Source organism: Gorilla gorilla, chromosome 1 (assembly GCF_029281585.2).
Source record: "Gorilla gorilla gorilla isolate KB3781 chromosome 1, NHGRI_mGorGor1-v2.1_pri, whole genome shotgun sequence".
NCBI lineage: Eukaryota > Metazoa > Chordata > Mammalia > Primates > Hominidae > Gorilla > Gorilla gorilla.
In genome coordinates, this window is record NC_073224.2 from 172,763,144 (window position 1) to 172,780,909 (window position 17,766).

Sequence of the window (17,766 nt, forward strand, 5' to 3'; positions counted from 1 at the left end):
CTTAGAGACTAATTCAGGAAAGTCCTGCTTGGAAGAGGCATTACTGCCCGGGCTGTGTTTCTTCATAAATAAACCTTTAAGCACTGGAAAAGTTTGGCTGGCCAAAAAACCTCATTATCAAACAAGTTGGTTAAATAAATAATTACAGAAATGATATCATTTTATTTTTTCAATTGTGAGGCAATTCATACTTCAGCTGTGAAGTCTGATTCTTACTGCTTTTATTTACATCTTTATGTATGATGCAATGTAATTTATGTAATTATTATGCTTGATTTTTACTGTGTGTCTTCTCCAGAAGGAAACTTCTCCAAGGCAGGGAATTTTGTCTCCTTTGCTCACTGAGGTTCTGCAAGGATCTAAAAATGCCTGGCACATGGTAGAGGCTAAATGAGTATTTTGTGAATGACTGTCTTTTCATAGGTCCCTTTTTAAAAAGCAATCAATATTAAAGATTCAGTAAAAAGCAGTTCAACAACATACATCAGCATCTTAAAAGGTGCGTAACTCTTGATGCAATAATTCTTCTTTAGAACTAAAGGAATAAAGACCATTTATATACAAAGCTATGCAAAGAAGTTTATTGATAATGGATAAAATGGAAATGACCCAGATGTTATTTAGGTAGGGAAATGCCTAAATAAATTATAGTACATACATAAACAAGAATGCCGTGCAGCCATGAAATCAGTTTTTAAAAACTTAACAGGGTAGATTAAGTAAGAAAATCAGGATATAAAATAGTAAACACATCATAGCCCCAACCATTAAAAAAATGCATAGGAAAAACTAGTATTAAATTAAATAAATGTAAATAGTGGGTGTTTTTAGGTTGCATACTACAATAAACTTACATTGCTTTTACACACAGAAAAAAAAGGTACATTTTCAAAGAGATTTAACATGAGCACTTTCCCTAACACACTTTTACTGTTTCTCATGTAATGTGTCTTAGAAAGGAATTTGTACCAAGAGAACAGTCTATGGTTTCTCTTAGCTAACATGTTAAACTTTGATAAATCCAAGTTTTCAGGGATACTTAATTTTAATTGGTATTTTTGTCTCTTAAGTGATTTTTCTCCTTAGGAAACAGACTTTAAATTTAAACTGTGGTGTTCCTATTTCCTTCTACCTGAAGCTTAAGACTTTTATCTTTATTTTACTTTATTTATTTATTTATTTAGACACAGAGTCTCGCTCTGTCACCCAGGCTGGAGTACAGTGGCACGATCTTGGCTCACTGCAACCTCCGCCTCTCGAGTTCAAGAGATTCTCCTGCCTCAGGCTCCCTAGTAGCTGGGATTACAGGCACCTGCCACCACACCCAGTTAATTTTTGTATTTTTAGTAGAGACGGGGTTTCGCCATGTTGGCCAGGGTGGTCTTAAACTCCTGACCTTAGGTGATCCACTCGCCTTGGCCTCTTAAAGTGCTGGGGTTACAGGCGTGAGCCACCACACCTGGCCAAGACTTTTATGTTTAAAGAAGAACATTTGTAGTCCTATACTTAGAATACTTAAGTAAGTTGCTCCTCTGCTTCCCTGAAATTAAAGAATGAAATTGCTGAGGGATGGTGGGGAAAATGCACAGTATTTTCACACTGGGATTAAGAGCCTCATACTCTACCAACTGAGCTAGCCAAGCAGTTCAATATTTTGAATAAGAAAAGTTTTGTTATAGTTTAGGTGTCATTACCCACCAGCAATGTACTATTTAGTAAGTCATGCCCAGTTTCTGCTTTTGTAAAGTAGCGCTAATTACACTACCAAATGTGGTTGACATCATAATCAAACAAGCTTATACACAGTAGTACTTCGTAAATGATAAATGGTAGTTATCAATTTGCATAATCTTGCTAGGCAGTTATAGAGTTCATTAAAAAAATGGGTTATCAACTAAATTCTGACTATTATAAAATGGCATCTAAAGTCCACGAATTGTAAACAGTATCAACTTGACAGAATACCTTCAATTAAAAACTAACTTTTAAAAAAGAGAACTGATACTGAAAATAATTCCCTGGCTGGGTGCCATGGCTCACCCCTGTAATCCCAGCACTTTGGGAGGCCAAGGCAGGCGGATCACCTGAGGTCGTGAGTTCGAGACCAGCCTGCCCACCATGGTGAAATCCCGCCTCTATTAAACATACAAAAATTAGCCAGGCATAGTGGTGGGTGCCTGTAATCCCAGCTACTCGGTAGGCTGAGGCACAAGAATCTCTTGAACCCAGGAGGTGGAGGTTGCAGTGAGCCGAGATCACACCACTGTACTCCAGGCTGGGCAAAAGAGCAAGACTGTCAAAAAAAAAAAAAAAAAAAAAAAAAAAGAAAGAAAGAAAGAAACAAAGAGAGAAAAGGATTCCCTAATAAGTTGTTTCTTCATTTTAACATTTTTAAATTTAATTTCTATTTATTTTTATTTTTTTTAAATAGAAGCAGAGTCTCATTATATTGCCCAGGCTGGGTTTGAACTCCTAGGCTCAAGCAATCCACCTGCCTCCATTTCCCAATGTGCTGGGATTACAGGCATGAGCCACTGCACCTGGCCAAAGTATTTCCAAGATTTGGGCAGTAGGAGATACCAGAAGAGCTTTGCAGCAAGTCATGCTCTTTGCTCCCTCTACTAATTTGTCAGCCATCAATATTTATAACGTATGTCAAAGTGCCTTGAAAACATAAAACACAATTCCAGAATGTTATAATAATGATGCTATTCATACTGGGATTATAATAAAGTCCTTCAGTTCTGAAAAGAAAATGTTAAATCTAGTGTATAAGGTACCCGCAGTAGGGAGACATCTTTAGGTTAATGGGGCCATTAGGAGTATTATTACAATTACAATAGATTCATTTTATTATGTGCTTCAACTGAAGTCTATTTGGCTAAGATGTTACTGAATGGCATGAATAAATGAATATAAAATTAAACTAATAATATTAGAAGCAGGAAAATATCTAAAGATAAACAATAAATCAGCTAAATCCTGTTGAGGAGAAGAGAATTCTGTGTTTAGGAGTTTTAACTTTCTGATTGCTTAACATATAGTAGACAACGTTTATTGATATGATTGTTTTGTGTCTCTTTTAGGAGAATATGTTCTTAATAAAATTTTCTGAGATGGAGTCTCACTCTGTCGCCCAGGCTGGAGTGCAGTGGCGCGATCTCGGCTCACTCCAACCTCTGTCTCCTGGGTTCAAGCCATTTTCCTGCCTCAGACTCCTGAATAGCTGGGATTACAGGCATGTACCGCCATGCCCAGCTAATTTTTGTATTTTCAGTAGAGGTGGGATTTTGCCATGTTGGCCAGGCTGGTCTCAAGCTCCTGGGCTCAAGTGATCCAACTGCCTCCGCCTCTGAATGTGCTGGGATTACAGGCTTGAGCCACCACACCCAGATAATATTTTTCAAAACAAGTTCTTAGCTTATTGTATGGCTCACAATTGCCCAGGATGTCACCCAGGCTAGAGTTCAGTGGCAGAAACGTGGCTCACTGCATTCTCGACCTCCCAGGTTCAAGTGATCCTCCTGCCTCAGCTAGCATGGTGGACCGCATCTGTAGTCTGAGCCACTTGGGAGGCTGAGGCAGGAGGATTGCTTGAGCCCAGGAGGCAGAGGCTTCAGTGAGCTATGATTGAAGCCTGCTTAGATCAATAATTCTTCCTGTAGTCCCCAAGTAGCTGGGACTATGGGTGTGGGCCACCATGCCTGGGTAATTTTAATTGTATTTTTGGTAGAGATGGGGTCTCCCTATCTTGTCCAGTCTGGTCTTGAACTCCTGGGCTCAAGCAATCTTTCTGCCTTGGTCTCCCAAAGTGCTGGGATTAAGGTGTAAACCAGTGTACCCAGGCTCCCAGATGGTTTTTATACCCAGGAATGTTTGAGAACCATTATATAAATTGTAGTAAGCCTTAAGAAAATCAAAGCAAAACGACAATTTAAATGTTACCATCTGCCCTAGAATAGTTTTGTCAATTTTGGTCAAAGGTAAAGAGAAAAAAAAATATCTTGTATCTTTATTTTGTTTTTGTTTTAAACTTATTTATTATTATTATTATTATTAATTATTATTATTATTATTATTTTTGAGACCAAGTCTCTCTCTCTTGCCCAGGCTGGAGTGCGGTGGTACAATCTCAGTTCACCGCAACCTCCACTTCTTGGGTTCAAGCAATTTTCCTGCCTCAGCCTTCCGAGTAGCTGAGATTACAGGCACCTGCCACCATGCCCAGCTAATTTTCATATTTTTAGTAGAGACAGGGTTTCACCATGTCGGCCAAGGAGGTCTTGAATTCCTGACCCAAGGTAATCCACCCACCTTGGCCTCCCAAAGTGCTGGGATTACAGACATAAGCCACTGCACCTGGCTGTTTTAAACTTTTTAGGAAACAGGGTCTTGGTCTTTCCTCCAGGCTAGAGAGCAGTGGGATGATCATAGCTCACTGCAGCATCAACCTCCTGGGCTCACGCAATCCTACTACCTCAGCTTCCCAAGTAGCTGCGACTACAAATGCATTCTACCACCCAGGCTAATAATAATTATTATTTTTTTGTACAGACTAGGGTCTCACTATGTTGCCCAGGCCAGTCTCAAACTCCTAGGCTCAAGCAATCTTCCTGCCTTGGCCTCTCTAAGTGCTGGAATTATAGGTGTGAGCCACTGTGCTCAGCAGAAAAGATATATAAAGAAAAGCCCAAGAGAATAAAATATGTAAGTACACTCACCTGTTTCAGGTGTTTTATGAAAAAACGGTGAACTCCAAGGCTGCCAGTACCTTTTGCCTGTTTCTTGACATCTCACTTGAAATACGTACTTAATGTTTGGCTCCAAGTAGAATTCTGACTGTTGCACATATGTAAAATTGGTGTCAAATTCTTTAACCTAAAATGGATGGGTAACAATAATAAAATGTGGTGTGCTTTTAAAACAATTATTTTATTTAGCAGAAATGTATGGAACACCTATTATGTTCCAAGCTGTCTTCTAGACTCTAGGAAAACAAAGTGTTCTTTATATAAAACATGGCCGTACATAATCAAATACTGTCTCTGAAATACATTAAAACTGAAATACACACTGCTTTTTTTGAGATGGAGTCTCGCTCTATTGCCCAGGCTGGAGTGTGGTGGCTCGATCTCGGCTCACTGCAACCTCCGCCTCCCGGGTTCAAGCGATTCTTCTGCCTCAGCCTCCCAAGTAACTGGGATTACAGTCATGCACTACAACACCTGGCTACTTTTTTGTATTTTTAGTAAAGATGGGGTTTCTTCATGTTGGCCAGGCTGGTCTTGAATTTTTGACCTCAAGTGATCCGCCCGCCTTGGCCTCCCAAAGTGCTGGGATTACAGGTGTGAGCCACCGTGCCCAGCCCATACTGCTTTATGTTTGACAACTGTCTCAAATCTCCAGAAAGTCCAAATGTGATATTATGTATATGTGTATATATATTTATGTGTGTATATATATTTATCTATTTATATGTGTGTGTGTATATGTATTTATTTTATTTTATTTTTTTTCTAGATAGGGTCCCACTCTGTTGCCCAGGCTGGACTGTGGAGTGCAGTGGCTTGATCACAGCTCACTGCAACCTCCACCTCCTCCTGGGCTGAAGTGATCCTCCTGCCTCAGCCTCCCAAGTAGCTGGGACTACAGGCATGCACTACCATGATTGGATAATTTTTAAATTTTTTTGTAGAGATAAGTTCTCATTATATTGCCCAGGCTGGTCTCCTGGGCACAAGTCATCCCTCTGCCTTGGCCTCCCAAAGTGTTGAGATTACAGGAGTGAGCCACCACACCCAGCCTTAATTTTGGAATATATTCTTAATTTTGGAATATACTCTTTTAATGGGGTGGGGAAATGGTAGCTGATAGCAATTGTCTGAATTCCCCTCTCCCCTGCAGCTGGATATTTAGATCAATAATTCTTCCTGAATGATGAAATAATTTTACTCGCTAATGGTGACTTTTAGAAAAAAATACCTATAAGCTAAGCTGTAAGTTGGTCCTCATTGCAGGTTATTGCAGATTCTACAAGGCCCAATAATACATACATATATATACACACACACACACACGCACACATATGTATATATGTGTATATATGTATATATGTATATATGTGTATATATGTATATATGTATATATATGTATATATGTATACATATGTGTATGTGTCAGAGAAAAATTAAAATATTAAGAATGTTGAACTGAGAAATCCAATGGAGGATAAAGAAAATAGCTGAGGGATCAACACAAAAATCCTTTTTTCCCTGGAGCACTACACCCTGCTATAAAATGTAATGAAAAATGAGCCCCAAACAAGCTGTTTCAGTTGGCAGAAAGAAACCAAGGCACTTCTAGTAACTGATTTACTGGAAAAAGTGAAGCATGGTTGAAAGGCAGACAAAAAATATGTCAATATGTCTAGAAATGCATTTGTGCAACAACTAGGTGAAAGCAGTTATCAGATACTCATGAAAGAGAAAGTTACAATGATTGAGATTAAAAAAAAAAAAGAATGAGGTATCAACCTCATTCAGGGATACTTCCATTTAAAACCCAACCTTAACATTAATCCTTAAAACTTGCAATGCACTGAAAATGTAAAATTCGTGAAAATATTTGTTTGGGGGATGTCATCTGCCCTAGAATAGTTTTGTCTATTGAGACATGGCTTATGGAAACTCTGAATGATATTTTTCAAACTCTGCATGAAAGATATCTTTCAGAGTTTCCATAAGCCATGTCTCTATTCATGGCCCTGGAAATTTTCTGCAATGTTAATATAACTGGAGAGTGTCTGAGGTCTCCTGGGATCTAGAGAAATTTTACTTACTGTGCCAAAGATTTGACTCTCAAATGCACTCTGCTTCATATTAGTGTCTCTTGTAAGGAAGTTGTTAGTCTCCAATATGTTTGCTGCCATTACATTTATAGATAAGTCCTCTTAAAGGAAAGAAATACCCTAAAGTACAGCCAGAATTCCAAAATAGTAAGAAGAATGTTATGGAACTGTTATCAGTTGTTTAAACCATGAGGCAAACCAGGTGGCTGCTTAGGGCCCTGCAAGTACAACATGATACCTCAGGATGATATCTTTGGAGGCTAAAATGAACATTGAAAGAGCTGGATTTAATTGAGTGCCTCTGTAAATAATATAATTTCAAGAGTGCAAGAAATTTTGAAGTAAGTCCATTTCTACTTAGAGCCTCAACTCTGAAGGTTAGGGGTCATTGAAACGTAATGTTCTTCAGTTTGAGATCTCTCTTTTCTTATGTTAAATATAAGTTCCTGGGAACATCCCTGGGTGGAGGGAAGAAAAAATCTCCAACCTAGTTAGAGTTCTATAATCCCTACCTTCCCCAACTATCAGTATGGGACATGGCACTGGATGAGAGGGTCCTTGGTAACCCACCAGTGTCTAAACCCTTGGTTTCTCCCTTTACCCTACAACCTCCTCCTCTTTCTGCCCAAGTAATTTTTATCTAGTGTTTGGTAGAGGAGGGAAATGGGGTGGTGATGGGGAAACTTATTTGTGACTAATCATACATTTTTCCACATTTTCTGTCTTATACCAACCTTCAGACTTGGAAATGCCGAAGCCAAGGATTTGTCTTTGCTATCTGTATGCTGTTCTATCGGCCCTTTGAAGAAAAGAATAAATACTTGGTTTTGTGCAGCCTAAGTTAAGAATGGTTTTCTCACTTTTAAATGGTTGAAAGAAATTTTTTTTAAAAAAAGACTATTTCATGATGCATGGAAATTATGTGAAATTCAAATTTCAGTGTCCAAAAATGAAATTTTAATTGGAACAGACTATGCCCATTCATTTACATAATTGTCTGTGACTGCTTTTACGCTACAAACACAGAGTTGAGTAGTTGAGACAGAAATCTTATGTTCTGCAAAGCCTAAAATGTTTACCATTTGGCCCTTGAATAAAAAGTTTGCTGAGACCCTGGTGTAGCTTAATTAGAGAAATGAGTCAACAATAATCCACTTACTTGAACACATAGCTAAGATTTCCCTGCCTCTGTCACTAAAGTTGGACACCATTAGACAAATAATAATAATAATAGTAATAGCTAATGTTTCAAAATATTATCCACATGAACTTGACATTATAAAAATCAATGGAGATGCAAAAATTGATCATGGCACATCTCTGCCTTCCATGAGTTCACAGTTAAAGAGTAGAGAAACAGAAGTGTAAACAGGCAAGTATATACAATGTGGCAAATGCCCTGAAACAGAGTATACGGAAGTAGGTGTGGATTGCCGTTCGCAACTGGGAGCTCAATTTCTGACATGAATTTGAGGGGCCTAGGAGACAGCCCATAAAGATACCAACAAATAGTTAGAAATATAGGTCTGACTTTCATGAGAGTTGGGAGGGCTCCAGGTGCTAGCCTACATACAGGTGTAGCTGAGGCCTTGGGAATAGGTGAAAGGAGTAAGAAAGAGAGGAGACAGTGAGATGGTAGGTATGAAGGGAATGTCAATGTTTAGGGAATTGGCAGAAAAAATAATTTACAAAGGAAAGGGCATCCAGAAATATTGATAGAAGACTAACACATTCTTGAAATGGGAAAACCAAGAGGAGAGACATTTTCAGGACAAGGTGGTCAACAGTGTCAAATGCTAGAGTAGGATGAAGACTGCCAAGGTTCTTGGTCTTTATTGTTTGGAAAGATGCTACCATCTTCCTCTCCTCACACGAACTGGTTCCAGCAGCAGGTGGAGAGCCTTGATGACATTTTGAGGTGGATTGCAATAATGCCCAAGTAATTTCCCAGCCCTATATCCTGGCCCTTTACCATGTAGCTTTGAACGTTCTCCCATTCTGGTTCTGGTTTGTCCATGTAGCTTGCTTTGAGCCAACAGACATTGGTAAGCCTGATATAAGCAGAGGATTGAAAGACACTGGAGAGATTGGGCCTTAGGTACTCTTGCCCTCTGCCATCACCCTAAGGACATGCCCAGGCTAGCCTGTTGATGGCAGAAAGAGGACCAGGAGACATGTAGAGGAGAGCTCATGCAAAGACGTAGGAGTGAGCCAGCTGAGCTGCAAACACATGCCCAATTCCAGCAAAGCTCACCTTAGACCAGCTGGACCCCACTGACATTGAGAAATAAATGTTTATTGTTATATGTCCCTTCAGCTTTTGTGGCAGTTTGTTACACATTATTGTGTAGCAGGACGAGCCGCAGACAAAACCTCTCAGACACCGAGTTGTAGAAGGAATGGCTTTATTCAGCTGGGAGCATCGGCAATCTACCGCCTTAAAATCCGAGCTCCCCAAATGCACAATTTCTGTCCTTTTAAAGGGCTCACAACACTAAAGATTTCACATGAAAGGGTCGTGATTGATTTGAGCAAGCAGGCGGTACGTGACAGAGGCTGCATGCACCAGTGGTCACAGAGAAACAAAACAGGGCAGGGAGTTTCACAATGTTCTTCTATACAATGTCTGGAATCTATGAATAACATCGCTTTCTAAGTTATGAGTTGATTTTTAACTACTGGGTTTTGGCCAGGCAGGCGCAGTCCTGGTTTCGGGCCTGGTGCTGGGCTGCCTGTCTTTGCTTTTACTTCCTTGTTGTTTTTTCTTAAAACAGGTACTGAGTATAAAACAATATAAAACAATATGAGAGGGTCTCTCTCTTCCCTCAATCGTAGCAGTAGATAGCCGATATACCAATCCCTCTTATTTCATGTAAATAGGAGTATGTAATAGACTAGAAAAATGTTTAGAAAATAGAAAGGAATTATATTACCAGTGTCTCTGAATAAGTTTTCAGAAACCAACTGTTTTCTGGTTGAAACTCTCATTCTCTGCTCCCCCTGGTGGTGCTACAGAGGCCATCTTGGTAACAGGTACAGTTGAGCTCACTTTTCAAAACCTTCTCTTTGTCAGAAGTGGCAAATGGAACTGAAAGAATATTTGTTATCTCATATGGTCTTCATAACAATCCTTTGTGACAGGTAGTATTAGCTCCATTATATAAATAGGGAAACAGAGTTTGAAAGAGGTCAAGCCAGATTTTTTTGAACTTATACCGTCAGTAACTGAGTGCCTCTCACAGACCCTACATCACTTTAAAGACCACATAAATATTTAGGAAATGAAAAGACAGGTCTCAAACCAACTTTGAAAAGCTAGTTATATTTTGTAATCAAGATTACATAGTAGGTGGTTTTTCTCTGAGATGTTTATTTTCTTTCTTTTTATAGAGATGGGGGTCTCACTATATTGCCCCGGCTGCAGTGCAGTGGCTATCCCTGGTGGGATCATAGTGCATTACAGCCTCAAAACCCTGGCTCAAGTGATCTTCCTGCCTCAGTCTCTCAGGTAGCTGAATATAGGCTTGTATCACCCCTCCCAGCTGAGATTTATTTTCTTCTTGCTATCTCTGAGCCTTTACTAAAATCTGTATATATTCCAACCTGGTCTAAGCTAGACTTCTAGGGAATTCAGAAGGGAGAGAGGTAAATGAGGTGGGAGCAAGATGTTTGTAAATGTTCTCCCAGAGGCAGCTGTGTCTCCAGAGACAAAATCTGAAGCTTTGACCTGGAACCATCTTTCAAGAGATAACTAGAGTCATGTGTCACTTAACTACAGGGATACATTCTGAGAAATGCATCGTTAAGCGATTTCATCATTGTACGAACATCATAGATTGTAATTACACAAACCTGGGTGGTATAGCCTACTACACACCTAGGCTATATGGTATAGCCTATTGCTTCTAGGCTACAAACCTATAAAGCATGTTACTGTACTGAATCCTGCAGGCAACTGTAATATAAATCACTAGGTGACAGAAATTTTTCAGCTGCATGATAAGTTTATGGGACCACCATCATATATGCCATCCATCATTGCCTGAAACATGGACTGCTGCGTGGCACATATTCTCCTTGCCTCGTCAGCCTAATTCCCTTAGATACTTCACAGTCTGTATGTACCTTAGCTAAAGGGGCTGAAAAGCACCCTCAATACCGTGACTTTCAGGTGGATTCCTTTGCTCTACTATCCCTCCTGCATGGCTCCCCTAGAGGCTAGAGAGTAACATTACTAGCTAGCATTTAGTGAACAATTACGCTATTCCAGGCTTGTAGCTAACTTCTTACATCATTGGATCCCCTTTCCCGCAACAAACACATGATATAAGTGTTTATCTTATCCCCATGTTATGTATGGGAATAACGAGGCACAGAGAAGATAAGAAACATGCTCAAGATTGCATGACTAGGCCGGGAGCAGTGGCTCGCACCTGTAATCTCAGCATTTTGGGAGGCCGAGATGGGCAGATCACTTGGGATCAGCCTGGCCAACGTGGTGAAACCCCATCTCTACTAAAAATACAAAAAGAAGCCAGACGTGGTGCCCGATGCCTGTAATCCCAGCTACTAGGGAGGCTGAGTCAGGAGAATCGCTTGAACCCGGGAAGTGGAGGTTGCAGTGAGCCAAGATCAAGCCACTGCACTCCAGCCTGGGCAACACAGTGAGACTCTGTCTAAAAAGAAAAAAAAAAAAAAAAAAAGAAAGATTGCATGACTCAGCCAGGAGCAGTGGCTCGTGCCTGTAATACCAGCACTTTGGGAGGCTGAGGCGGGATGGTTGCTTGAGCTCAGCAGTTAGAGACCTTGACACTAGCCTGGGCAACATGACACAACCCTGTCTCTACAGAAAAATTTTTAAAATTTAGCTGGGCATGGTGGCACTCTCCTGTGGTCAGCTACTTGGGAGACTGAGGCAGGAGGATTGCTTGAGTCCAGGAGGTTAAGGCTGCAGTGAGCTGAGATTGCGCCACTGCGCTCCAGCCTGGGCAGTAGAGCAAGACCCTGTCTCAAAAGGAAAAAAAAAAAAAAGATTGCATGACTAGAAAGTAGCAGAGCCAGGCTTTGAACTCTAGAGCCTGTGCTCTTGGCCACAAGGCTTTCCTGTCGCTTTGAAGTAAACCCCCCACCTCCAGCAATATCTAATGGAGGCAATGCCACCACGGAGCTGAAGTGGTAGAAGAGACCTGTAATCTTTGGTATCCTCCCACTCCTCTTGACTCTGACTTTCCTGTCTTCCTACAGACATGCAGAGACAACACTTCATGCATGACCCAGATGAAATTGACAGTAGCAAATGTAAACAAAGCTTCATTCTGGCTACAGTGACTTGGCTTGAGTGATCTGGATAGAAATGGTAATTCACTTTTTCTGTGCTAGTGGTTGTGTTTAAAGGAAACGTGGTAGATTGACTGAGGGAGTCATGAGTTTAAAAAAACTTTCTGAAAAAAATAATGGTGGAGGAGACAGAACCTGGCTTTGGATTGAAACCTGTCTTTTCGTTTTCTAAATATTTATTTGGTCTTTAAAGTGATGTAGAGTCTGTGAGAGGCACTTAGTTACTGACGGTATAAGTTCAAAAAAATCTGGCTTGACCTCTTTCAAACTCTATTTCCCTATTTATATAATGGAGCTAATACTACCTATCACAAAGGATTGTTATGAAGAGCATATGAGATAACAAATATTCTTTCTACTCTATTTGCCACTTCTGATAAAGAGAAGGTTTTGAAAAGTGAGCTCAAAGGCTCACTTTTTGTTACCAAGATGGCCTATGTAGCACCACCAGGGGGAGCAGAGAATAAGAGTTTCAACCAGAAACAGTTGGCTTCTGAAAACTTATTCAGAGACACTGATAATATAATTCCTTTCTATTTTCTAAACACTTTTTCTAGTCTATTACATATTCCTATTTACATGAAGTAAGAGAATTTGGTATCCCTTTTTTTTTCCCTCTGGAGACAGAGTCACTCTGTCACCCAGGCTGGAGTGCAGTGGCTCCATCTTGGCTCATTGCAACCTCCACCTCCCAGATTCAAGCGATTCTCTTGCCTCAGCCTTCTGAGTAGCTGGGATTACAGGCACACACCACCAGTCTTGGCTAAATTTTTTGTATTTTCAGTAGAGACGGGGTTTTGCCATGATGGCCAGTCTGGTCTTCAATTCCTGAGCTCAGGTGATCCGCCTGCCTTGGCCTCCCAAAGTGCTGGGATTACAGGCATGAGCCACTGCACCCAGCCTAAGAAACTCAGTATTCTTTAATATCATTCTATGAGTGTGATACTATACAAGGACCCCAGGTGTCTTATTAGGATAAAACCCCATTAATTCAGAATCTAAGACTTGAGAATTGTATTTGTGTTGTTTTGAAATTTAATCTAAATTCTGCATATGCAAAAGGAATTCAGCAGGATCTTCACTTGATTATCAATCAAATGATGCAGAACGTGGGTCCCATTTAAGTGTATGCAAACAACCATAAAGTTCACATTTATGATTTGAGTGAACAAAGGTAAACAAGTTGACGTAAGGAATTTACTTTTAATGAGTAATTTTTAGGGTATATAATAAAATTAGTATAGTTTTGCCCCTATCTTCTTGATACTTTTAAGATATATTACTCTATAGCAAAACCGATACTCAGAATCAGTCTTAAACAGTAAAAGGATTTGGAATCATGCTTAGCACCAAAGAAAAATTAAGTTATGTTTAATGTATTTTAGTGTTAAATACATATCACTTTATTTAACGCTCTGAAAACTGGTAATTTCACAGCTGATACATAACTGTTAATTAAGAAAAGCCAGGCCAGGTGCTGTGGCTCATGCTTGTAATCCTAGCACTTTGGGAGGCTGACGAGAAAGCTAGGGGGAGGATTATTTGAGGCTAGTTCAAGACCGGCCTGGGCAACATGGCAAGAATCTACAAAAAAATAAAAATAAAAATAAATTAGCCAGGCATAGTGATGAGTGACTGTAGTCCCAGCTACTTGGGAGGCTAAGGCGGGAGGATCACTTGAGCCCAAGAGGTTGTGGTTGCAGTGAGCTATGATTGCACCACTGAACTTCAGCCTGGGTGATGAAGTGAGAGTCTATCTCTAAAAAAAAAACCTTAAAAAAGTATCGGAAGGGAAAAAAAAAGGCCAGAAACTATTTCTTAATTATTTGGACTAAATGGCAGTTTGTTACGCTTAAAAATAATCAAATAGCATTTCTTTTAAAATATATCAAAATTGGAACTTCTTCCTAAATCAGGCTAGTGTTCCTCCACAGCTGAAATTACTGAGTTTTATTACGTTGTTCCCAGGTGCTGTTATCTGATGTGACTTTATTAATGAACCTTGCAGCTATGCCTTTCTTAAGACACTAGATAATTTAACCTTGGCATTTAAGGATGGTTAGTTTGTTTCTCTAGACGTTCACTTTTTTAAACTCATCTTTACTCGGATTATCATCATCTTTAAGCTCACCTAAGACTCAGGCCTATACTGGTAATAAATATTACACTCTGAACTATACACTTTTCACTTAAAAAGAAACATTCATAAATCTTAGTTCTCCTTTCTGAACAATTTTTGTTTCCCTGGATGCCTGTCAAATTTCAGCACAGAATACTTAAATTTTTTATCCATGATCACTGATATAAATTTCACCCTAGGAGACACTGAATTACAAATAGCTAATTAGATTCCTCTTAGTCGGAGCTTTGTCTATTTAGCAACTAATAAAAGGCAAGTGGATCGTTTGAGGAAACAGCTCTCTGTTTGCAAGCATACAATAATCATTATTAAAGCTAGAGTGGTTTTCCTAAGTGAATTAACACAGGAACAGAAAATCAAATACCACATGTTCTCACTTATGAGTGGGAGCTAAACACTGGGTACTGCATTAGTCTGTTTTCATGCTGTTGATAAAGACACACTGGAGACTGGGAAGAAAAAGAGGTTTAATTGGACTTATAGCTCCATATGGCTGGAGAGGCCTCAGAATGATGATGGGTGGTGAAAGTCACTACTTAGCATGGCAGCAGCAAGAGAAAATGAGGAAAAAGCAAAAGCGGAAACCCCTGATAAATGCATCAGATCTCATGAGACTTATTCACTATCATGAGAATAGTATGGGAAAGACTGGCTCCCAGGATTCAATTACCTCCCCTGGCTCCCTCCCACAACATGTGGGAATTCTGGGAGATACAATTCAAGTTGAGATTTGATGGGGGCACAGCAAAACCATGTCATTCCATCCCTGGCCCCTCCAAATTCGTGTCCTCACATTTCAAAACCAACTATGCCTTCCCAATTGTCCCCCAAAGTCATAACTCATTTCAGCATTAACCCAAAAGTCCACAGTCCAAAGTCTCATCTGAGACAAGGCAAGTCCCTTCCACCTATGAGCCTATAAAATCAAAAGCAAGTTAGTTACTTCCTAGATACAATGAGGGTACAGGTATTAGGTAATACAGCCATTCCAAATGGGAGAAATTGGCCAAAACAAAGGGGTTACAGGGCCCATGCAAGTCTGAAATCCAGCAGGGCAACTTTAAAGCTCCCAAATGATCTTCTTTTATTCCATGTCTCTCATCCAGGTTATGCTGATAAAAGAGGTGGGTTCCTATGGTCTTGGGCAGCTCCAACCCTGTGACTTTGCAGGGTACAGTCTCCCTCCCAGCTGCTTTCATGGGCTGGTATTGAGTGTCTGCAACTTTTCCAGGTGCACGGTTCAAGCTGTTGGTGGATCTACTATTCTGGAATCTGGAGGATGGTGGCCCTCTTCTCACAGCTCCACTAGGCAATGCCCCACTAGGGACTCTGTATGGAGGCTCAGACCCCACATTTTGCTTCCACACTGCCCTACCAGAGGTTCTCCATGAGGGCCCCGCCCCTGCAGCAAACTTTCATCTGGCCATCCAGGCATTCCATACATCTTCTGAAATCTAGGTGGAGGTTCCCAAACCTCAATTCTTGACTTCTGCGTACCCGCAGGCTCAACACCATGTGGAAGCTGTCAAAGCTTGGGGCTTCCACCTTCTGAAGGCACAGCCCAAGCTGGATGTTGGCCCTTTGAGCCATGGTTGGAGCAGCTGGGACACAGGGCACCAAGTCCCTAAGCTGCACACAGCACAGTGACCCTGGGCCCAGCCCATGAAACCACTTTTTTCTCCTGGGCCTCCAAGCCCATGATGGGAGGGGCTGCTGTGAAGGTCTCTGATATGGCCTGGAGACATTTTCCCCATGGTCTAGGGGATTAACATTAGGCTCCTTGCTACTTATGCAAACTTCTGCAGCTGGCTTGAATTTCTCCCCAAAAAATGGGTTTTTCTTTTCTATTGCATAGTCAGGCCACAAGTTTTCTGAACTTTTATGTTCTGTTTCCCTTTTAAAACTGAATGCCTTTAATAGTACCCAAATCACCACTTGAATGCTTTGCTGCTTAGAAATTTCTTCTACCAGACACCCTCAATCATCTTTCAAGTTCAAAGTTCCACAAATCTCTAGGGCAGGGGCAAAATGCTGCCAGTCTCTTTGCTAAAACATAACAAGAGTCACCTTTCCTCCAGTTCCTAACAAGTTCCTCATCTCCATCTGAGACCACCTCAGCCTAGATTTTATTGTCCATATCGCCATCAGCATTTTGGGCAAAGCCATTCAACAAGTCTCCAGGAAGTTCCAAATTTCCCACATTTTCCTGTCTTCTTCTGAGCCCTTCAAACTGTTCCAATTTCTGCCTATTACCCAGTTCCAAAGTTGCTTCCACATTTTCGGGTATCTTTTCAGCAATGCCCCACTCTACTGGTACCAATTTACTGTATTAATCCATTTTCATGCTAATGATAAAGACATACCCAAGACTAGGAAGAAACAGAGGTTTAATTGGACTTACAGTTCCACATGGCTGGTAAGGCCTCAGAATCATGGTGGGAGGCAAAAGGCTCTTCTTACGTAGTGGTGGCAAGAGAAAATGAGGAAGAAGGAAAAGCGGAAACCTCTGATAAACGCATCAGATCTCGTGAGACTTATTCACTATCACGAGACTAGCGTGGGAAAGACTGGCCTCCATGATTCAATTACCTCCCCCTGGGACCCTCCCACAACACCTGGGAATTTTGGGAGACACAATTCAAGTTGAGATTTGGTGGGGATGCAGCCAAACCATAACAGGTACTCATGGACATAAAGATGGCAATAATAGACACTGGGGACCACACTAGAGTGCAGAGGAAGGTAGGAAGGCAAGGGTTGAAAAACAAATTATTGGTAACTATGCTTAGCACCTGGGTGACAGGATCAATCATACCCAAAACCTCAGTACCACGCAATATATCCAGGTAACAAACCTGCACATGTGCCCCTGAATCTAAAATAAAAGTTGAAATTATCTTATAAAACAAAAACTAAAGTGGCTTGAATATCATGCAAACAATCAGATTAAAAACATGTAAAATAGACATAATAAGTCACTGTAGCCACTGATGGTTGGCTTTTAAATCATTCATTCACATGCTAAAGAATAATGAAAGTTGAGCTTACATTCCAAGTTTGGTTTGTTGTAGCCTTGTATCTCATTTCACAGGAAACCTTTTCAATTGTTGTTTGACTATCCCAATAAATTATGGTCTTGGGCACTGTAGCATTTATAGTCTCAGCCCTGGAAATGACAGATGCAGAAGGTATCACTAGAAAAAAAAAAAAAAAAAAAAAGACCTGGCTGTTTAAAACTTGCCTAGGGAGAAACTGGCATCTTTTCGTCAATATCTAGACATGAGAAAGCTCAAAGTAAAAAAAAATAAAATAAAATTCATGGCCTAATGAACAATTATGGACATTTTCTTATTTGCTAATTTGTTACATAGAAGAAAACTGCTGTTAAGGAAAATTCTATTCAGCCCATTCCCCATTAAAAAAAAAAAACTGAACTCTAATA

General features: G+C 40.3%; 1 protein-coding gene across 1 annotated transcript in view; it reads right to left on the reverse strand.

Annotated features, from left to right (window-relative positions):
* The window catches only part of IL23R (interleukin 23 receptor), a 122,676-nt gene that overhangs the window by 37,221 nt on the left and 67,689 nt on the right, over window positions 1-17,766 (reverse strand). Inside the window, exons 6-7 of the mRNA XM_055350436.2 lie at window positions 17,373-17,518; window positions 4,722-4,878 (exon numbers count right to left, since the gene is read on the reverse strand). Coding sequence (XP_055206411.1) covers window positions 4,722-4,878; window positions 17,373-17,518 — 303 coding nt within the window. The remainder of the gene's footprint in view (window positions 1-4,721; window positions 4,879-17,372; window positions 17,519-17,766) is intronic.